At 49.0% G+C, this 22,672-nt stretch overlaps 2 protein-coding genes across 2 annotated transcripts; both read left to right on the forward strand.

The window, feature by feature from the left end:
• The first annotated feature begins 2,363 nt into the window (after positions 1-2,363).
• LOC102445157 (glutathione S-transferase theta-1-like) lies at positions 2,364-5,737 on the forward strand. Its single transcript, XM_075897950.1, has 4 exons — positions 2,364-2,502; positions 2,648-2,824; positions 3,304-3,417; positions 4,412-5,737. Exons 2-4 carry the CDS (start codon positions 2,651-2,653, stop codon positions 4,577-4,579), a joined length of 456 nt encoding a protein of 151 aa, XP_075754065.1. The 5' UTR covers positions 2,364-2,502; positions 2,648-2,650; the 3' UTR covers positions 4,580-5,737.
• Positions 5,738-8,766: 3,029 nt separating this feature from the next.
• DDT (D-dopachrome tautomerase) lies at positions 8,767-16,033 on the forward strand. Its single transcript, XM_075897951.1, has 3 exons — positions 8,767-8,983; positions 11,319-11,494; positions 15,282-16,033. The coding sequence occupies exons 1-3, from the start codon at positions 8,876-8,878 to the stop codon at positions 15,352-15,354; spliced, it is 357 nt and encodes a 118-aa protein (XP_075754066.1). The 5' UTR covers positions 8,767-8,875; the 3' UTR covers positions 15,355-16,033.
• Positions 16,034-22,672: the final 6,639 nt, after the last annotated feature.

Raw genomic sequence — 22,672 nt, forward strand, 5'->3', positions numbered from 1 at the left:
TCCCTTTCTGGTTTATGAGAAGCAATCCCATTCCAGGCACATCCCATTGTCCTGGCACAATCAAACCCTGACCTTGCTTTAAGTTAGGATGAAAGGAAGCTGCATGGGGAATGTGGTGGTCTTTGCTCTTACCGTTTAGGAGGAGTTCTTGAACAAACCGACTGACAGACAGATGGATATTTCTAAAATATACAGGAAAAAGCAGACAACAAAGTGCTTCTAAATGGCTGGCAGTGGCAATAGCAAAATATTGGGTTTCAAATATGCTATACTGTTAGCTCATCTTCAGCTTCTATTGCTTTCCCCACCACTAGTCATTAATTATTTTTCTTATTAATTATAACTCTTTTATGGCTCAGCATTCAAGAATTTAGCAACATAAGCTCCCTGAAGAAAGTGCCTTTATTGAAGGATGGAAACGTCATCTTAGGAGAGAGGTTAGAATGGGGAGGTAGAAACCTCCTTTCCTTGTCGCAGTATTTACAACCGTCTTGATACTTCAGCTGTGCATTTGGCTGCTGGAGTCTGCCTTGAGAGGAGGACAGGATGGTGTTTGGTCTTGCCGTGCTCTAGGCCCTGCCGGTAATAAGGAGTCCCTGATGGTTTCAGGTTGCCTAAGGCACAGAGAAGAGCAGTTTGGCTAAACGTTCTCCAGGGGCCCCAGAGTGGAATCCCGTCAGGCCGGTGAGTGAGAATGCTAATGGCAATCTAGTGGAACGTTAGATGTTTATTTTAGGAATCGTGGAGTCGCAAAAAATGTTATTGGCTACTAAAATACTCCCTGGGGGTGGGGCCGATATCCAGTGCATTCCCCACTCCTGGGGAGCCTTCTGCCACCCCATGCTGCTGCCTGTGTATCAGAGAGCTTGCCTCATCCCCCCCCGCAGACAGGGGCTGCTGCCGCCCCGGGCTGCTGGCTCTGTATCAGTGGGATGGCAAGCAGAGCTGCAAGCAGGGAGTTGCTTTAAAAACCAGCTCCCTGTGCAGACCAGTTCCTGCCTGCTGCCCCACGCTGCTGCCTCTGATACAGAGTCAGCAGCCCAGGGCGGCAGCAGCCCCTTTCTGCAGGCAACCCAAGATGAAGACAGAGGCTGCTCCGGCATCCCACAGAGCAGCCTCTGTCTGCAGCGACCTCAGGTCCACCACGGACAGAGACTGTTTCGCAGCAGCAGCCCCTGTCCACAAAGGGCCCAAGGTCCCATGGACAGCCCCCATCCCACGCTGCTGCTTCTGATACAGAGGCAGCAGCACAGGGGGAGGCAGGCAGCTCCAAGGAGCTGGTGCTCGCGGGGAGCCGGCGAGTGCATGTAGTTGTTTTGGATTAATTGATCCCAGGCTCATCAGTTAATCATGTAGATGACTATACGCTAACATTCCTAATCTATGCCTCAGTGAAGCACACCATGGATTATACTGAAGGAAAAAGTGCAGGTGGCACTATGGCATGAGGCCTTTCTTATTCTCTCAGCCTGTGGCCCTTCCTTCTGAAGGGATCTTAGGATCTCAAGTGAACAGAGAGCTCAATGGGAAAGCAATGTTTCAAGAAGCCAATGAGAAGGATTCCATGAAAGCCTTATTAGAATCAATCTGTTTCAGAACAGAAGGGGAATGCGGGGGGGGTGGGGGGAAGAGGTAAATGTCTGTGAGCTAATGGTATTAGAGGTGATAATTGGGGAAGCTATCTTGGTAATGGGTAATAGCTTCCCCAATTATCACCTCTAATACCATTAGCTCACAGACATTTACCTTTCCCCACCTCTCTCCCCTCCCTCCCCCCCACATCTGCCTTCTGTCCTGAAATGTGATTTGTCCTTTTCATATGTGTTCATTTTTTTAATTGTATCCTTTGGTATATATGGTTGTGACAATTTTCTTCCACTATTTGATCTGAGGAAGTGGGTCTGGCCCACGAAAGCTCATCACCTAATAAACCATCTTGTTAGTCTTTAAAGTGCTACATAGTCCTGTCTTTTGTTTCAGCCACATTGCCTATGTGAGGTTAAACAGTTCCATTCTGGGGTGTCTGTACAATAAGCAGATGTCTCGTGGCTACAGCCGGCTTATTGGTGAACATACAGAAACCCATGTTGTATTTAATAAGTGTGGACAAATGCAGATCACTTACATGGTGCTATGATAGTGCAAATTATGATGAAGGTGCCAGATAATAAAGCACATGCACCTAGTTCTTTTCTCCCTCTAGTGGTCTAATGGAAAGCAGCACGGCTAAGGATCTTTGGGAGATTTGGTATGTTTCTTCTTACAGTGACTGTGTAACATGTATATTTTCAAATCAAACTTGTGGGGATCCTAATACTCCTCTTACATTAACAGATTAATCCACCTACTAAGTATGAATAAAAGAGAAGCAGACAGTGCAACCTGAAGCATATGTTGCCAGCATTTGACATAAGGACATCTGAGATCCACAAATTATTCTCAAAAACGTCCAGCTGTTTGGATGACCCCATTAAGTCTTATCCTGATTGCTGATGCCTAAAGGTACAGAGAAGCAGAAGTTCATACACGCAGAGTACTAGATTAGCTTTATTGTAAACAAATGGTACAATCTGTGCAAGTCCCCATTTGGGACTAACTTGCATTGCATGTGCGTGGAAGCTTGTCCTCCTCCCTCCTCCCTGTGCAGGTGATGAATCCCCTTTTCACGGAAAAGCCAGTGCCCTTAGAGAAGCTGCAAGAGGCTTTGGATGAGTTGAATAATTCCTTGAAAAAGTTCACAGAGAAGTTCCTGCAGGACAAGCCTTTCACCATGGGCAGCGAGATCTCCCTGGCAGACCTGGTGGCTATCGTGGAGCTCATGGAGGTGAGTTTGTGAATGCTCAGTGTCATGACAGACGGTTGTCTGAGCTGCCTGAAGACCATGTGCTCCTGGTGCACTTCCAGGGTCTGGTGCGGCTGTGCACACCTGAGGAGGGGAAGCAGGGTTCGGTGGCCTCACAAAGATGGCAGACAGAACTGTCTGATCTAGTATTGCTCTGCCCCTGCCCTGTCCTCCGTTTTCCTTCAAGTCATTCCCTCCTTATCTCAGCCCTCTGTCCTTGTGATGAGTTCAAGCACTCACGGAGAGGACATGCAGGTCAGGTACTTAGATTGAGCCCAGCCCCAGGGTGGGTTAGAGCTTCCTCCCCTGGTGGATGGGGGTCACTTTCCTGCTCTCCACCTGCAAAATACCAACCAGGAAGATCACAAAACACAGCATGTACGATGACATGGCTCCCGTATGGACGCGTCACTTGCCTGGAGCATAGTGTTACAGAGCCTTCCGTCTCCACCTCTCCCCAGGCCCCTTCCTCCAGATGCTCCATCGATCAGCACTCCCCTGCCTCCCTCCAGAGGGCAGATCAACTCTTCAGAGAGCAAGGAAAACAGCTGATGCTGCCATTCTCATCTTCAATGGTGACTATGTGTTCTCTCACTGACCACACCACAGTGCATGTGAGAACTGCTACAGCCACTGAGCCAAATTCTCTCCTGCTGCTGTAGCTACAGTGACATTAAGCTCTTGGGGTACGTCTAGACTACCGGCTTTTGTTGACAGAAGTTTTGTCAACAGATATTTATTATTACATTTATTATTTACATTGATTTATTATTTACATTTACATTTACATTTATTATTACATTGATTATTACAAATATATATTCATTATTTAACATTTAACTGGACATTATCACAAGCAAAGAATCTTACCATATAAACAAGAATTGACAATAACAATCTTAAAAACAATTGTAAATAAAGTTCTAAAATAATTAAGATGAAAGAAAATTCAGTTGTTCCTTATTTTTGCTTTTAAGGCCTTAAACTGTAGGGGTACGTCTAGACTACAGGCTTTTGTTGACAGAAGTTTTGTTGACAGATACTGTCGACAAAGCTTCTGTTGACAAAGAGCATCTAGACGACATCCAGTTCTGTCAACAAAGCAAGCCGCTTTGTCGACATAACAGTGTAGACGCAAAGGACAGTGTAGATGCAATAATGCATTCTGTCAGCGGAACTCTTTCGACAAAACGTTATTCCTCGTAGAATGTGGTTTACCGCCGTCGACAAAACTGCTGAGTTCTGTTGACGTTATGTCAACAGAACTCAGTGGCAGTGTAGATGCAGGTATAGTTTTGTCTACAAAAGTCCACTCTTGTCAACAAAACCCTGCAGTCTAGACACACCCTTGGAGAAGTTGGCTTATTATCTCCTGGCTTAACCTCTGGTGGCCGAGATTTTGCAGTGAGCACCTTGTCAGTGGCAATGAGGACTTACCTCACCCTTCAAGTCAGGCTCAGACATTTAGGTGCAGGAGCATGTTAATCCCAGGCAGGATTCTGCTGTGTGCAGTTAAGTCCTTTTCCTTTCCAGTAACATATCTGGATGCTGGGTCTTTTCTCTCTGCAGCCCGTAGGTTCTGGTTGTAATATCTTCGAGAGCTGGCCCGAGTTGGCAGCATGGCACAGCCAGATGAAGGAATCGGCAGGGGAGGAGCTCTTCCAGGAAGCACACAAGCAGATCCTGAACACCCAGAATTTGAGGAATATCCAGGTTGATCCACAGATGAAGGTGTAAATGAAACCCCAGCTGCTGAAGATGCTGAACTAGGAGGAAATGGGAAGTTTTTTCCCTGCTAGACTTCTCTGAATGTTTTCCTTAATCCATCCTCCAAATTTCTCTGTTTTGTGCAGTTGCCCTGTGCCAAGAAGGAAGAAGTTGGCACAGGTTTCACTTGAGTGGTGGAGCTTTTCCACATTCCCTGTCTTTACCTTTGGGTGATGAGCAAGTGAATTATCTCAAGGCATCCAACAGTGAATCACAGCAGGGCACTTTATAATTGGATCTTTCCCCCTTAACCATTTCCTTTTTGTCACTTTAAGGAGGCATTGTGTTGCACACCACCTTCCCTAAATTCACCCATTATTTCTCACAGGGCTTCCTTGTCACAGTCCTCTTAAATTTCCTCAGGGTGACTGTTCTCGGCTGGTTGGACAATTCTGACAAATTCAGAAAGAATGCAGATTTCTAGCTCAGAGTCTTTCTCCCCCATCCACACGTATGCTCTGGATTTCTCTCTAGGGAAGTTTACTAATCTCTGGGACAGTTTAGTTTCTTTGGGCTGCACACATGGTTCTTATTTTCCTTTTCTCATCCCATAATTGCCAATGCCACTCTTCACAGCGGGAAGTTTGCTGCAGAGGACTGATTCATTCCTTGGTGAGTTTTCTGTTTTAACCTCCTGTATCCCATCTATTCAGGATTTTATGCTCTTAAGGTGTTGCTAGAAGTAACTATGCCATTTGGACCCTCCAAGCAGCGTGCTTTTTGTGCAGCTGCATGCCCAGAATACCAACCATCAGGTATCTTCCATCACACGGCGTGCCAAATGTTTTGCGCAAATCTTGAAAATGCACTGTCTGATGGGCTGTTACTGCTATAAAATAGAAATTAAAACTAGAAACAGCATTTACTGTAGCTTTTTCACATGGATATAACAATCATCCAGCCAGACAGGCAGCTCTTGCATACTTCACTGTAATGCCATTACTCATTCTTCCCTAGAAAATTCAGAGCAGGAGTTGGGTATTTTATGTACCAACATTTTCTGAATCTTCTTAAAGTGTCACAGACATCCACCTCTCAGATTCCTCACCTGCTAATGTGCCTCTTCAGAATACTGTATCCTTTTATAGCACATGTTCCAAATAAAAAGGCAGCAATCTTTTGTTTTTGGATGTTTTGTTATCTTTGATTTCAGAGGTTCTAGGCTTGAAAAGGGGGGATGTTAAAAAGCAGGTCATTGGGTAACCATGTAACTGCTAAAAATTTCAGGGGTTAAACATACCTGCAGCACAGCAGGGGATTCCCCAGGAGCCAGTGTGCTCCGGAAGCCGGCTTTTAAGCAAGTTCCCTCTCCTGACTCCTACCCTGTGCTGTGGGCTCTGATATAAAGCTAGCAGCTGGGGGTGGCAGCTAGCTCCCTGGGAGCAGGGCATGAGCCTGCATGTAGCCGTTCATGTTAACTCATAATCCCAGGAAGTTTCAGGGGGAGCTGAGTTAGTCTGCACAGGATAAACTTAAAAAACAACACATAGTCTGGCAGCACTTTATAGACTAACAAAACATGTTGATGGTGTCATGAGCTTTCGTGGGCACAGCCCACTTCTTCAGATGACTGGAGTTTCTGGCTTTGTTCTCTTCTCTTAACATACACGGGGTATGTCTACACTACCCTCCTAGTTCGAACTAGGAGGGTAATGTATGCATACCGCACTTGCTAATGAAGCCCGGGATTTGAATTTCCCGGGCTTCATTAGCATAAGCGGGGAGCCGCCATTTTTAAATCCCCGCTGCTTCGAACCCCGTGTAGCGCGGCTACACGGGGCTCGAACTAGGTAGTTCGGACTAGGGTGCCTATTCCGAACTACCGGTACACCTCGTTTCACAAGGAGTAACGGTAGTTCGGAATAGGACCCTAGTCCGAACTACCTAGTTCGAGCCCCGTGTAGCCGCGCTACACGGGGTTCGAAGCAGCGGGGATTTAAAAATGGCGGCTCCCCGCTTATGCTAATGAAGCCCGGGAAATTCAAATCCCGGGCTTCATTAGCAAGTGCGGTATGCATACATTACCCCGCTAGTTCGAACTAGCGGGGTAGTGTAGACATACCCATACTTCCCTTTCTTAAGAAGCTCCAGGTAGGGTTGTGGGTTTGGTTTTTAAATGTCACAATCTGCTATATGTGTCCATTTTTACTGAGGTTTTTCCACTCAAAAGCTGTACATCATTAAGTCTCTATCACATGGACCAGTCTCAGACTTTGCAGCAGAACTTTTTTCTAATGATAATGAAGGTGTATTTCAGCATAAATAGTCAGGTATTATAAATGTGTATTAGAAGTAGCCACTTCAGTTTAACATAGCCTCTAAAACAGGCTTCTTGGATTTTTGCAACCCTATCTGGAGATAAAATAGGCAGCTATTAGTGAAAATGAGATTTTTTTTCAGCCCATTTATCCATATGGAGTATCTAAATAAGAAGAGAGATCAAAGTGTGAAGAAACAATGAACACATGGAAGGCATAGAGTCCCAGCCAGCCGTAGGCACATAAACCTCTCTATCCATCTCCCAACTAGGGGCAGAAATAATTTCCGATCTTTAGGGAAGATAAAGGAATGTGAAAAAGGCTGCCCACACAAGAGAAATTAAGTATCACAGTAAGCTGCGTTCATGGGGGTATAGGCATATGATTATAAGTACTCTGTGTCACATGACAGGCTGTGATCAATCAGTTGTGGTCATGCTGCATGTCAAGACTTACTGTTACATTTCAGTGTCCAGGTTATTATTGTGTGTGCCATGTGTTTTATGCCTTTCCACCTCCTCACCCCTACTGTTCTTCTCAGGTCACTCAGAGTGTGAGAGATAAACATTCGTTTCCAGCAACAGACAAACGAAAGAGAAAACTCCATTGGCACGTTTCAATGTGTGGCTTTGTTAGGGATGGTCCAGGTCTGGGGATTGCATGAAGTACACAAGCTGCCTTCCTGATAAATAATCAGTATTGCCTATTTATATCCCTGCCTGCCAGTGCCACAGGATATTAAAAGAAGAGGGTTTCCTTTGGATTTATTCCTTTCACATGTTGTGACGGCGGGTTGGGGGTCCCCCGTCTCCTGCACCCCGAAATGGCACAAACAGACTGCACCAGCCAGTGGAATAGAGGAAGTTTATTGCCTCTCCAGGATACAGCACAGCACAGATGTAATCTGGTCACAGAGCTGGGCTAGGATGCCTCAGGCCCCCTTGAGATGGGGGGAGACTGGGCCCCTAAACTCCAGTCCCTTTCCCTAGGCTGTCTCCTCCATGCTCCCAGACAGCCACTAAACTCACTCTCTTCCAGCCCTGCCCCCCAGCCAGGGCAGCCTCCACCTTCCTTTGTTCCTCTCCATGGGGTGTATCTGGTTCAACCGGTTTGGCATCACCTTTGCATAGTGAGGTTTTCCCTGCTGGGTCTTGCTCCAGACAGCAGAGGTCACCACAGCCCAGCAAGTACCCCCACTACGTCACACATGTGTACATGTGCCATTAAAGGCACGTTATGTATCGCTGTCTTTGATGCTATTCACCAAATATCAAATTTCTCTGCCTTGTGGAAATACCACCCGCCTTTCCCCCCGCCAAAACAGGGCATCCGATCCATTCTACTGTATTTTGCGGTAAGATCTGGTAAACAGGGCACGCAGCTTTGGAGACTCCAGAACTGCTTTTCCTGCCCTGCCTGGGCAAGGACTGGCCCGGTGCAAGGTGGACACCAGTGGCAAGATGTTCATAAAGCAGGGCCGGTCCACAACATTTTGGCACCTGAGGCAGGGAGCTCAAATGACGCCCCCATGACCTCTTGCTTGGGACAAAACTTTGAAAGGTCTCAATTCTTCCTGTTCTACTCCTCTCATGGCACTGCTCTCTGTACATCTAGAGCAGAGATAATAGGTATGCACCAGCAGCAGCAGACACAATTTTCTATACAATCTGGATCCTAGCGGCACCCTTCCACAGTCTGGCACCTGGGGCGACAGCCTCAGTTTGCGTCATGGCAAGGCCAGCTCTGTTATAAAGGGTCAGGCAAAGCAAACCTCCTCGCGCGAGAGGAACGCGCGTGGGCCAGGCGGTCCCTGTTGGAGCCCCCGGATGCTACCCGGCGAGACGCAGGCCTGGGGCGGGTCAAGGAGAGACAGAGGAGGATGTCTCCAAACGCAGCCAATCGCAGCCGAGGGCTCGCTCCCCACCCTCTCCCTTGCAGCCAAAGCTCGGGGAAAAGCAGCGGCAGCGGCCCGGCAGACTCTGGCGGCCTGGTAGCGCTCGCCTCGGCCATGCCCTTCGTGGAGCTGGAGACCAGCCTCCCGGCCGCGCAGCTGCCGCCGGGCTTAGCCGGCAAGATGTGCAAGGCCGCCGCTGCCATCCTCAGCAAGCCCGAGGAGGTGAGTCGGCACGCAGGCCCCTGGGGGGGCCGGCCCCGTGCGCCCTGGCCCTGCGGCTCCCCTGGAGTGCGCCCTGGGGGGCCGGCCCCGTGCGCCCTGGCCCTGCGGCTCCCCTGGAGTGCGCCCTGGGGGGGCCGGCCCCGTGCGCCCTGGCCCTGCGGCTCCCCTGGAGTGCGCCCTGGGGGGGCCGGCTCCGTGCGCCCTGGCCCTGCGGCTCCCCTGGAGTGCGCCCTGGGGGGCCGGCCCCGTGCGCCCTGGCCCTGCGGCTCCCCTGGAGTGCGCCCTGGGGGGGCCGGCTCCGTGCGCCCTGGCCCTGCGGCTCCCCTGGAGTGTGCGCCCTGGGGGGGCCGGCTCCGTGCGCCCTGGCCCTGCGGCTCCCCTGGAGTGTGCGCCCTGGGGGGCCGGCCCCGTGCGCCCTGGCCCTGCGGCTCCCCTGGAGTGTGCGCCCTGGGGGGCCGGCCCCGTGCGCCCTGGCCCTGCGGCTCCCCTGGAGTGCGCCCTGGGGGGGCCGGCCCCGTGCGCCCTGGCCCTGCGGCTCCCCTGGAGTGCGCCCTGGGGGGGCCGGCCCCGTGCGCCCTGGCCCTGCGGCTCCCCTGGAATGTGCGCCTTGGGGGGCCGGCTCCGTGCGCCCTGGCCCTGCGGCTCCCCTGGCGTGTGCGCCCTGGGGGCCGGCTCCGTGCGCCCTGGCCCTGCGGCTCCCCTGGCGTGTGCGCCCTGGGGGGGCCGGCTCCGTGCGCCCTGGCCCTGCGGCTCCCCTGGAGTGTGCGCCCTGGGGGGCCGGCCCCGTGCGCCCTGGCCCTGCGGCTCCCCTGGAATGTGCGCCTTGGGGGGCCGGCTCCGTGCGCCCTGGCCCTGCGGCTCCCCTGGAGTGCGCCCTGGGGGGGCCGGCTCCGTGCGCCCTGGCCCTGCGGCTCCCCTGGAGTGTGCGCCCTGGGGGGCCGGCCCCGTGCGCCCTGGCCCTGCGGCTCCCCTGGAATGTGCGCCTTGGGGGGCCGGCTCCGTGCGCCCTGGCCCTGCGGCTCCCCTGGAGTGCGCCCTGGGGGGGCCGGCTCCGTGCGCCCTGGCCCTGCGGCTCCCCTGGAGTGCGCCCTGGGGGGGCCGGCTCCGTGCGTCCTGGCCCTGCGGCTCCCCTGGCGTGTGCGCCTTGGGGGGCCGGCTCCGTGCGTCCTGGCCCTGCGGCTCCCCTGGAATGTGCGCCTTGGGGGGCCGGCTCCGTGCGCCCTGGCCCTGCGGCTCCCCTGGAGTGCGCCCTGGGGGGGCCGGCTCCGTGCGCCCTGGCCCTGCGGCTCCCCTGGAGTGCGCCCTGGGGGGGCCGGCTCCGTGCGCCCTGGCCCTGCGGCGCCCCTGGCGTGTGCGCCCTGGGGGGGCCGGCTCCGTGCGCCCTGGCCCTGCGGTGCCCCTGGCGTGTGCGCACTGGGGGGGGGGGGAGGCCGGCTCCGTGCGCCCTGGCCCTGCGGCTCCCCTGGAGTGTGCGCCCTGGGGGGCCGGCCCCGTGCGCCCTGACCCTGCGGCGCCCCTGGAGTGTGCGCCCTGGGGGGGCCGGCTCCGTGCGCCCTGGCCCTGCGGCGCCCCTGGAGTGTGCGCCCTGGGGGGGCCGGCTCCGTGCGCCCTGGCCCTGCGGCTCCCCTGGAGTGTGCGCCCTGGGGGGGCCGGCTCCATGCGCCCTGGCCCTGCGGCTCCCCTGGCGTGTGCGCCCTGGGGGGGCCGGCTCCATGCGCCCTGGCCCTGCGGCTCCCCTGGCGTGTGCGCCCTGGGGGCCGGCTCCGTGCGCCCTGGCCCTGCGGCTCCCCTGGAGTGCGCCCTGCGGGGGCCGGCTCCGTGCGCCTGCGACACGTGCAGGGTTTGTCCTCTCTGCTATGGTGAGATGGCAGCAGCTGCCTTGTTCCCTCTGCCCACCGCTCTCTGCTGTCTCCGCACCCACCCTGTGGGGGGCTAGATGGGAGCGGGAGGGATTCTAGTATGGCAGGTACTGGGTGGGAACCACTAGACTGGGCGCACCCTAATAGGAGGGAAATGGAAATGGATTCCCCTAGGATGCATGGGCTGGGTTGGCAATGTGCCCTCTAGGTTTTTTCCATCCATGTTGGGAATAAATTTTGTGATGTGCACCAAGGCATGTGTGGATGTGCAGCACCAGTAGCCAGCGGAGGGTGGCGATGGGCGCTCTGCTAATCCACTGCATGGCATTTGAACCTCTCCCAAACCTGCATCTTTACAGGGAAAGCTGGGGGTGGGTGGGTGGCCCAGGCACCAGCTCCCCATCAGATGCTACTCAGATCTGTTCTGTGTTTTTTCCCTCCCATGCCTGTTTCCCTGGGTGTGCCTGGCCTGGCAGAGGATAAATGTCACAGTGAAGAGCGACTTGCCCATGGTGGTGAGCGGCTCCACAGCGCCGTGTGCTCAGCTGCTGATCTCATCCATCGCAGTGGTTGGAACCGCTGAGCAGAACAGAGGACACAGTGCCAAGTTCTTTGAGTTCCTCACCAAGGAGCTGGGGCTGGATGCAGACAGGTGAGAGCAGCACAGGGAGGAGAGAGAGTGGGGGTCTGGTGATGTATTCAGCTGGTAGAGGAGGTTTAGTACAGCCTCCTAGTCAGACCCAGTTCAGTGCTGTGGAGCTGTCTCACTAATCAAGGTCTCTGTTTAGGTCTGTGGTCACCAACACATCAATTGCGATCGACTGGTCGATCGGGAGGGCCCGACCAGTCAATTGCGAGGTGTTCGGCTCCCTCAAACCCCAAGAACCCCACTGCCTACCTCCAGTGACAATGGAGGTAGTGCCGGCTTCCCGCAGGGTGGACAGAAGTCCCACAGCTGCATGCTTCTTCTGGGGATTCAGGAAGTGTGCTGGCTGGTCCCCTTCCCCCAGACAGCTGGCGCGGTACCAGACCCAAGTCTGTGGCATGCCGGGGACTTCCAGTGTGGGATGTGTGTATGTGTGTGTAGGAGTCCCTGGAGGAGGCGTGCGCCGGGAAGAGCTGCCCCGGGGGTGGGAAAGATGAGAGGGAGTAGAAGTCCCTGGAGGATGCGCGCACATGGATGAGCTTCCCCTGCGAGGGGGAGGGGGTAGGAGTCCCCGGAGCAGGCGAGTGCCAGGATGTGCTTCCCTTGCCGGGGGGAGGGAGTAGCAGTCCTCAGAGGAGGCAGTACCAGGGACTCCCTGTTCCTTGCCCCCACCAACACCCTGTCCCCTGCCGCAGCACCCACTCGCAGCCTGCTACCTGCCCCATCAGCCTGTCCCCTACCCCCACCAGCACCCTGTCCCGTGCCACAGCACCCTGTCCCCTGCTTCAGCACCCACTGGCATCCTGTCCCCACTGGCATGCTGTCCCTGTCCCGAGCACCCTTCCTCAGTACCATGTCCCCTACTCCCACCAGCGCAGTTGGGGCCACATTAATGAGGAGGGGTTTTGGAGGAGGTGTATTTATTTATTGATTTGTTTCATCTCTTTTGTGTGGCCTCAACTGACTTTTCTGTGCGTCAGTGACTCCGACTCAAAACAGGTTCCCTGCCCTTCTCAGAAATAAACTCAATGCTGAAACTTTGTGTTTGAGATAATATTTTATTTAAAAATGAAGCCTGGCCAACAAACCCCCAAATGGGGCCAAGCCCCCTTCTGGCCTCAGAATCATAACACTCCTGTACCACCCCCCAATCCCAAATCTGAGCCTATCATACACTGGAACCCCGTCCTGAGCCTCTCACATCCCCAAACTCCTGCACCCTCACATCCTCAGTCTGCCACAACACTTCTGCATCATCCACACACTGCAAATCTGTATCCTGAGCCCATCATACTCCCACCCAACTCCTCTGCCCTGAGCCCCTCACATACCCCAACCCAAACTCCTGCACCCTCACATCCACAAGCCTGTGGCTTGCTCAGTACCCCAACCCTCCATCTGACCCCAACACTCCCCAGCCTGGAGCCCCTTCCCCAAGCCAGCAACCTTCTCCACCTCCTCCTGCATCCAAATTCCCTCCCAGAGCCTGCACCTCTCCCCCCTTCCCACACCCAAATCCCTCATTCCCACCCCAGAGCCCGCACCTCCTGTCTCAACCCAGTGAGGGTACGGCTAGACTACAGGAGTTTTTTATGGGGTACCAGAGGTATCTCAGAAAAACTCTTCTGCATCCAGGGACGTGTTTGCTCTTCAGCTTTTTTTAGTGGAAGAGCAAACACGCTCCATCGGCAACCCCTGTATTTCCCATTCCACGAGGAATAAGGGGACTTCTGAAAGAAGGGGTTTTTCTAACATTTGGGCCAGTCTAGACAGGCCAAATGTTGGGAAAACCTCTTCCTACAGAAGAATTGGAAAAAAACCCGGCCATGTAGCCATACCCTGAGAGTGTATAAGGGTCAGGGTTAGCAAGTGATGGAGAGGAGGAGAAGAGAGGGCGGAGCTTCAAAGAAGGGGTGAAGTCTTGGGAGAAGGATGGGTAGATCTTGGCGTGTTCTGACATTTAAAAACTGATCTTGGGCGTGAAAAGGTTGGAGACCACTGGTTTAGGTACAAGTAGGGGAAGCTTTATAAGAGGCCTTAGCAGGAAGGCACTCTGTCCTCCAGTCCTCTGATTTCCCCTCTGCTCTGCTGCTGATTTCCTGCACTCATAAGACACCTTCCTTCTTGCTCCTCTCTTGGCTTTCTAAGTGAGGGGTTAAACCCCCAGGTGTTGTTAAGGCAGAGGAGTACCAATAGCAGAGTTATCCCCAAAATGCAGTGGTGTAATGATGGGATCAGAGAGAGCCTGGTGACTTATGAGTGAGGATTTTGGGGAGAAGCATTAGAAGCAGAGCTGCATTGGAGTGAAAACAGATTAAAAAAAGAGTTATGGCAATTGAATGTCACTGTTCTTTAGGCTGGATTAATTTGGTTCCCCTATTCTGTTACGTAGCAGCTCTGACTCCATCTCTCCGTCATCTTACATAAAGTTCGCTATACTATTAGTGTCACCTCTGATCCCAATAACCCCTCAGAAGGGCTAATTAATGTCATGGATGTCATATATTCAGTACAGGAAATATAAAATTAATTTATCTATTTAAAGAAAAGGTCAGACGTCCTTGAAATGATGGTAGCATAAGGCTTACTTTGCCTCTGAGATGAATTTGCCAGTGTTTTTTTTCCTCTATCCCTTTCTCCTTTATTTCCCCCTTAATCCAGTAGCAGCAGCAGAGAGAAAAACTCGCTCCAAGTGTAGTTCACAGCTCTGGGAAGAGAATTCTTTTATCCTCCCTTTGTGTTTATATGGGAGAAAAATTGTTTGTGTTTAATGATTTATGATGAGCAGAAGTTTAAAAAAAAAAGTCCTAGCGCTGAATTACAACAGGATAACAGAGAAATATTAACTATGTTAACTAGGTTGTAAGCCAGTTGCCTAACTGGCTGCCTTTGGAATCCTGCTGCTATGGCAGTGTTTCTTAAACTTTTTAAGACCGAGGAACACCAAACAATGTTTGTTTTTAATGAGGAACACCAACGATTTTTTTACTGAGCAAAAAAAAAAAAAAAGTTGAAGGAGGAGAAGGGGGATGGGGAAGATCACCTGCCCCTTTAAGGGTGGCCATTTTCAATTCTGTTGTTCTCTGCGGCACACCTCCGACTGCCTCGTGGCACACTGGTGTGCCATGGAACACAGTTTAAGAAACACCTTGCTATGGTGTTTTGCCATAGGCAAGTAACACTGGTAAAAAGCATGGTGGTTTGAGAATAACAGCTAAGAGGAATACAGCAAACATAAGTAGGGCAGATGCCTGAAATGAAAAAGGCAGTGAATTCCTGTTGTGCATATAACTAAGGTATTTTCTTTTTCCAAGAATAGCTCTGAGTTTAGCAGTCTGTGTACCTGTGTTAATGCTCACCCTGGGCTGAGCTGCAAGGGTAGGCAAGGACATGGAAGATGCTGCACCGACTGAGCTAGTTGGGCTTACTCTGTTCTGAACTTGAGTAGCTCCATTTAACACAATTAGCACAAATTCCAGTGCAGCTTGCTCTTCTCTGTAGTGGGGGTCAGCAGCCACTCAGATGCTACAGCAATGAGAATGTACAAGCACCTTGGATAAATAGTTACCAGTTTAACTTCCTATAGCAGTGGACAGGACTTTAGAACCCCCTCACACACTGTCCCATATCAAAATCCTGTTCTTTATTACAGTCAAGACCAGACCAGACCGCTGAGAGCTATGTTTAGTGATACGTTTCTGGGTTGTTGAGAGAATTTACTGGAGATAATGTTGCATTATAAAATAATAATTTTTCCTTTCCTTCTGTGTTTTCTTCTCTTCCACACACAAAGGATTGTTATCCGTTTTTATCCGCTGGAACCTTGGCAGATTGGCAAGAAAGGAACTGTCATGACTTTCTTATGAACCGTTCAAGAAGTCCATTAAAAAGAAACCCTTGTCAAAGGCACAACTCAAGGATGGCCAGCTCTACCTATTTGTTCCTATGCAAAATTTATATCTGTCCTTCTGCCTCTTCCTTCATGTCATTCTCTTCTGTTTCCTGCCTGCACACGCAGCCTTTGTTTCACACCCCTGCCCAGAGACAATGCGGGTACCTGTGATCTCAAACTGAACGTGAATCTTTGTGAGTTTTTGTCAGCAGCAGCATTGCAATGGCCTTCCTTATCTGGATCCAGTTAATCCAAGTTCTATAGTCTTTTCTTTTAGCAATAAATAGTTCTTTCAGAGCTGTCCTTACCCATATACAGAATACACAGTTATTTAGAGCACCTGAAAATTTGGGGCACTGCTGAGTCTTACTATCCACCTACCCACCTCTTCCTATCCCTATCCTGTGGCTCTCCTTTCTCCAGAGAAGATCTATTTAATTTAAATGTGAAAAAGCCAGCCAGAGCTATTAGCAGAATACTGACTCTGTGAAAGAGCCATTCAAGTAGTAAGGAAATCATGTAACAGGCATTTGCCAATATCAGGTCTGTACTGTCAGTTCCTGAATTTACTGTGTTATTCAACTGGACCTTAGTTTAAAATTTGCTTTAAAATATTTCATTAATGTGTTACTGAAGGTTATAAAATCATAACTCTAAATAATTGTCTCCCCAGTCCCCCACAGCTATCATTGGGCAGAGGGGCAGCAGTTTAATAAAACTGCCTAGGGCCTCATAAATCCTAAGAATGGCCTAGAGCTCTTTATTTCTGTTGCGAGACTGGTGTCATTGATAACTGACTGCAGAGGTTCTCCAGTTTTGCTCAGTCCTAAGGGCCACTTTGCAAGAGAGACTGACTCTGTGAATACTGTGTACAGATGGGGTCTCCTCACCTCAAAAAAGATATTTTGGCCTTGGAAAGGGTTCAGAAAAGGGCAACTAAAATGATTAGGGATTTGGAACGGGTCCCATATGAGGAGAGGTTAAAGCGACTGGGACTTTTCAGTTTAGAAAAGAGGAGACTGAGGGGGGATATGATAGAGGTCTATAAAATCATGAGTGGTGTGGAGAGGGCTGATAAAGAAAAGTTATTTATTAGTTCCCATAATAGAAGAACTAGAGGACACCAAATGAAATGAATGGGTAGCAGGTTTAAAACTAATAAAAGAAAGTTCTTCTTCACACAGCGTGTAGTCAACCTGTGGAACTCCTTGCTAGAGGGGGCTGTGAAGGCTAGGACTATGACAGAGTTTAAAGAGAAGCTAGATAATTTCATGGAGGTTAGGTCCATAAAAGGCTATTAGCCAGGGGATAAAATGGTGTCCATGGCCTCTGTTTTTCAGAGGCTGGAGAGGGATGGCAGGAGACAAATCACTTGATCATTATCTTCGGTCTACCCTCTCTGGGGCACCTGGTGCTGGCCACTGTCGGCAGACAGGATACTGGGGTAGATGGACCTTTGGTCTGACCCAGTACGGCTGTTCTTATGAGACAGATCCTGTCATGACAGCTGTCCTCCCAATCTTCCCTCTTTCTTGTGAAATTCTGTCTGTTCTAGGAGTCCGTGGGCCATAGCTTGAAATATTACAGGTTGAGCTTCCACTATCCAAATAGAATTGTAATTGGGACCATGACCCTGTAGACATTTCAACTTCAATAGTTAGTAAAGGTTGCTCAGTAATCTATCAGTATGTGCTAAACTAACACATAGTACTTAGCCTAACTTGCTGCCACTGGTGGGCAGAGAAAGCCAAGGAGAGGTGAGGTCTTTCACGTTCAAGTTCTGTGACAATTTCTTCAATCTAACCTCCTTCCCCCTCCTTTAAGGGAAAAGGGAATATTGGTCTGCAGAAAGAATCTTTAAACTGGTATGGGATTTCTGGGCTAGGGCTCGTCTCAAATCTCCTGCTCTGAGCTCTGTTTCATTAGGATCATTTGCATGTGCTGGTGGTTGTTCCCATGGGATTTCCTTCATTCAGTAGATTCCTATAGTTTAATATCAATGTGAACAACATGCATTAGGGTATGTTTGGAAGAGGGCTACTTATTGCAGTATCAGGCTATACCCAATGGTGTGGAGCCAGGAAATTGTTTTGCTGATTCTGATAATTAATTTCAATTCTTATAACTTGTCTTCTTGTCCACAGTACTTTTCCTCTGAACAATATCAGAACAGCTTTTATTTGACGAATGTTTTCAATGTACTGTTTTGTAGGTGGTATGGAAGAGCTCATGATAACGAGTTCTTGCAGTGCTTGCATTTTTTCTTTTTCTTATTAGACCCAAGGTCTTTCTATTTCTGCTGTAATGTTCATTCTCTTAGGAAGGGAGTTTTCTCTTGGTCACTTTCTATAACTGGATTACACTCAATATTTTATTTTAAAAAAGCTTTTCAGCCCCTCCCCAAGTTTCATTAAGTTGGAAGTGTCTTTCATTTATTCAAAAATAACTGAAACCAATTAGGTTATTCAAAAGGAATGAAAAACAAATGATTTATTAATATCTGAAACTAGTTACTATACATGCAGCATAACTTTCTTCTGTTGTTGCAGAAATGAGTTTTTGTGCTCTAAACAAAATACTGTATGCACCATACATCAGGAGTTTATCTGGTCAATAAAATGTGTGTCAAAATATTTTGTTAGTGTGTGTCGATTCACTAGATTATCACAATACTTTCACTTTGTTCCTTTTTCTCGTATCTCACTCTTTTTAAACTCACTTATAGAGAACATAGCTATTCAGGACTGCCTCCGTTTGTGTATTTTTCTTATGTAGTCTTTTCAATTAAATGCTTTTAAAAATAAGATAGTAAATTAAACCATTCTGTATCACTAAGCAGATGACCAGTGATCCTAAAAATCCCTTTGCCGTGGGGAAAAAAGCAGAATGTGTTTTTACAAAGAATCTTCAGTTTTTAAATTTTGTGAAAAAATAAAACATATCAATAAATTTTACTGAACATACCAGTGTCACTTATTCAGTGTGCAACCTCCTCATCTTGTGCTTAATTTTGAATGTGCTTTACATTTACATTGCTAAATACCCTTCAATAAATTGTTTCCACTTTATAGAGATTACTCAATGGCATATGGGCTAGCATCTTTTTTAAATGCATCTCAAATTTCACATCTGCCTCCAGCCATGAGTGGTTAAAGGTATGAAAAGATGCGAAAAACTTTAAAAATCACCCCAAAGACTGTGTCTCTTTGTTTGGCAAGAACAAATTTCATGTTAATAATAAAGTGCAGTTCTTTACTGTATGCAGCAAGGCTATAGACCACATTCGAGGCAGACAATTGTAGAACAGATGGAAAAGGCTGAAGCATAAACTGAATGAAAAAAATGTAAACACAAGAGACTGAAACAGCAGATCCGTTGACAACAGAAAGAAAATGCATTGTGATTGTATCATTACAGCATTTTTGTGCATTTAAAAAAAATTCTGAAAATATACAATACAGACAGAATTATTTGGTGTGTGTGTATATACATTCATGCATAATATATATATATATATATATATATATATATATATATATATATATATATGAAATACAAATTGCAATTCTATTTATTTTATTATAATTGATGGCACCGATAGGCTTCAAACTTGCTTAAAATTGTAAATATATCATTAAAATGCCGTGTTCAATTGTTACCAATATATTGTCGTTAGGAAAATTAAAATTCATCATTTCATTTTAATCATGGAAAACATGGGTTTTTATGGTTTGAATGAATTTTGAGGGTTATCATGGAAAACCAGGATCCTTACATCTGACTTAAACCCTATTACTACCTTCTATCCAGGCTGGAGGATTGCACTGCCCATGTCCCTATGGTGTGGCTCTAAAAAGTAGAGGTGTACTCTTTGAGTGCATCTACATAGCATCCTAAACTCAAAATAAGATACGCAATTTGCATAGCGCAAATGGCATATCTTTTTTCAAATCTAATTTGAAATTTGGCACGTCTACACAGTGCCAAATTTCAAAATAATGTGCTATTTCAAGCCATCCCTTATCCCTTGTGCAACAAAGTTTACTGGGATGGCAAAATCGTGTGCCTGATATTTCAAAATAATGGGTGGCAGGTGTATCCTGAAATAGCCGTGCAGTGTAGATGTACCCTTTGTGCAATCTGAAAAAAACCCAATAACCATTATGTTAATATTACAGAAATGTTAAGTCCTTCCCTTTTCGTAGCTAACAATTGTGACTTCTCTTAGGACACACATGCTGTTGCCATGGGCCCTAGCACTTATTATGCCTTGTTGGCTTCTTACCATTGGTTGCTTTTAAAAGCTGTTTCTCCATTGTTTCTCCTGTTAGCTGCTTCCTGGCTTTGTGTCCAGTTCATTGCTATAAAAGAGAGCAGGTTCAAGAAGAGGCAGCCTTCACACACATTCTCCATCTCTCAGCAGCAACGTCACTACTTTACAAATGGCTGTAGATGTGGACAAAGGAGAGGAAAGGGGGTAGATCCCATTCAGGGGTTAATAGCGGGGAAAGCTTGTGAAGGAGGTTGCCATGCAAAGATGGCAAAAGAGAATGATTTCTGAGCTTTTGCAAATGCTGAAGAGGATAGTAAACCAGAGGGCTCCCTGCTCCCTAGAAGAGAAAACATAAAGGGGCACCAGGGCATGTTTCGAGGAGGGGTAAGTTTGTGGGATGAGTATCTGAACTACTGTTACTTTCGTTTCTCCTAGCTCAGACTTTTCATGCAATGTGAACAATACCTTTCACGCCCCCAGTGTGCTGTGACATTAGTGACAAAACATCCATACTAGTGCAAAATCATAACATAAGCTGGAGCAGGCAACTTGCTGGACTTTGGCTGTTTTGTAAGAGAGCAGTTAAAATATTAAACCGAAAGGTGAATGGCAGGAGCAGATTGTTTTTCTCAGCATGCGTCCTCTTATCTTTTATTTGGCTCTGGCAGCTGCAGAGGATGGAGTATGATCAAAGTAACAGTTATGGTTTAATACAATGAAATCTCTGTAGGGCAGCGGTCACCGGCCAGTCGATCGGGATCCACCAGTAGATCTTGGAGCCTCTGACAGGTGATCCTGACTGGTTTGGCCAAGAGGCTATCAAGTGCAGCACTTCAACTGCCCTTCCCCCCACTGCTGCTCATCTCCTGCCCTTTGCCTTGGAGTCGTCCCCCCCAACCCACCGTAGCCTCTTGCTTGCAGTGCAGGGGCAGGAGAGGGAGAGGAGGGTGCTGATGTCAACATGCCCCCTCTCCCACACTATTCAATCTCCACAGAGCAGAGAGAGGGCACAACAGGACTTGGGATGGAGTTTGCTGGCTGCTTTTGGGAGTGGTGCAGGGCCAGGGCAGGGGTGAGCCTGCCTTAGCCCCACTGCACCACCACCCAGGAGCCGCCTGAGGTAAGCAGGGTCCAGTTGGAGCCCACATCCTGAAACCCTACCCCTGCACCACAAACCCCTGCCCCAACCCTGAGCACCCCTGCATCCAAACACTCTCCCAAAGCCTGCACCTAGAATCCCCTTGGCACCCCCACGGCCTGCCCCAAGCTCAGTTTAGAGCCCCGCTCACTCCAAATCCCTTAATCCAAGACCAGAGCCTGCACCCCAGCCTTCTGTCCCTGCCTGGTGAAAGTGAGGGAGGATGTGGGAGGGAGGGTGGGGACAACAGAGTGAGCAGGGATGGGGCCTTGGAGAAGGGGCACAGTGGAAGCGGGGTAAGGGTGTTTGGGTTGGAGGTAGATCCTGGATGGCACTTAAATTCAAAAAACTCTGTTGTTATATTGGCTATGGAAACAGCCATTTAGCTCATTCACTCTTAGAATACGTCTAGACACCCGGAGGTGTCCAAGGAACGTGTCCACGATTTTGAAATAATTTTTTAAATAATGGGTGCGCTATTTCAGCATCCCTGTAAACCTCATTCCACGAGGAATAGAGGATGTCTTGATATAAAGCTTTATTTGAAATGTGGTGCCGTGTAGATGTGCCAAATTTTGAAATAGCCGATTTCAAAATAAAATTGAAATAAGATACACAATTTGCGTAGCACAAATTGCGTATCTTATTTTGATTTTAGAGAGCAGTCTAGATGTACCCTTACTGAAGATTAATGTTTTGGGCTAAGGAGGAAACTGGCATAGGGAGGTTATGCTGGCCCTTTAAATCCACAAGCTAAAATTACTACACAACCTTGCATAGTATAGAGAAACCAAAGAAGCTGTTAGCATTTGTTCATACTTAACAGCCTACTTGCTTAAATCAATTACTCTACATCAGGGGTTCCCAAACTTTTTGACACAGGGACCAGTAAATCCATTCACGAACTTTTGGAGGACCGGTAACATTCATTTGCATATTTGCATATTCATTAATCAAATGCTGGATATGCAAATAAGTTGTCAAAACCCCCAGTGCCAGCTTTAGCAAAGCTTTTGATATGGTCATCCACAATATTCTTGCCCTCAAGTTAAGGAATATGGATTGGATAAATGGACTGTAAGACAGACAGAAAGCTGGTTAGACCAGGGTTTCCCAAACTTTTTACTTTAGTTGGAACCCTTTTTTTTCAGTACTGCTTTTTGCAGCCCAAAAATATAAACACACAAAAAACAAACTGAGAAAATACCAGACATAGAACATGTCTGGTATTTTCTCATTAGGTATGTTTTATTATTACTAGATGTATCAGTTTATATTTACCTGCCTGGCTGGTAAATGTGCTCAGACTGCATGAGTGTGTCTACCAGCCAGACAGTTCGCAACTACTTGAGAGGGGGTGTGTGTGTGGTGGGGAGGCACAATAGAATCCCCGGGCCGGAATCATTCGTGCTTTGTGGGGGAGGGCAGCACCCCGAGATCTACATATGGCTGGGTCAGTCCTGCTCCCTCCCCACCCCCCACTTCTCCTCCTAATCTCCCTTGGCCAGTCCCGCTGCCCTTGTCCAGCCCTGATTCTGGCGGCTGCTTCCCGCCCCCCCATCTTCCCCGGCCAGCTCCCTACCCCTGACTTCTTGCCCCCTGGCAGCTCTGCTTCTGCTGCCCACCCCCCCCATCTCTCCCAGCCAGCTCCGATGCCCCAGGCAAGCCCTGCTTCCAGCAACCGCTTCTCCCCTACTCCTCCTGATCTCCCGGCCAGCCCCCTGCCCCCTGGCCAGCTCTGCTTCCGCCGGCTGCCTCCCCACTAAAATCACTAAATTTTTGAGCTTCAAAAATCAGTAAATTTTGTGTGTTTCAACTGTTGTAGATATTTCACTATAGGGAGCTCCAGTGTAGCACACAAGTTGTTATATGCTTTCTAAA

The sequence above is a fragment of the Pelodiscus sinensis genome, chromosome 15, assembly GCF_049634645.1.
Source record: "Pelodiscus sinensis isolate JC-2024 chromosome 15, ASM4963464v1, whole genome shotgun sequence".
In the NCBI taxonomy this organism is placed as follows: domain Eukaryota; kingdom Metazoa; phylum Chordata; order Testudines; family Trionychidae; genus Pelodiscus; species Pelodiscus sinensis.

What these genes read in the sequence shown, in the direction of transcription:
- DDT (XM_075897951.1), top strand. Translation starts at nt 8,876, where the DNA reads ATGCCCTTCGTGGAGCTGGAGACCAGCCTCCCGGCCGCGCAGCTGCCG. An exon ending in TCCTCAGCAAGCCCGAGGAG is followed by an intron (nt 8,984 to 11,318) that starts GTGAGTCGGCAC and finishes CTGGCCTGGCAG; the next exon opens with AGGATAAATGTCACAGTGAA. An exon ending in CTGGGGCTGGATGCAGACAG is followed by an intron (nt 11,495 to 15,281) that starts GTGAGAGCAGCA and finishes CCACACACAAAG; the next exon opens with GATTGTTATCCGTTTTTATC.
- LOC102445157 (XM_075897950.1), top strand. Translation starts at nt 2,651, where the DNA reads ATGAATCCCCTTTTCACGGAAAAGCCAGTGCCCTTAGAGAAGCTGCAA. An exon ending in CTATCGTGGAGCTCATGGAG is followed by an intron (nt 2,825 to 3,303) that starts GTGAGTTTGTGA and finishes ACCTCTCCCCAG; the next exon opens with GCCCCTTCCTCCAGATGCTC. An exon ending in TGCCATTCTCATCTTCAATG is followed by an intron (nt 3,418 to 4,411) that starts GTGACTATGTGT and finishes TTCTCTCTGCAG; the next exon opens with CCCGTAGGTTCTGGTTGTAA.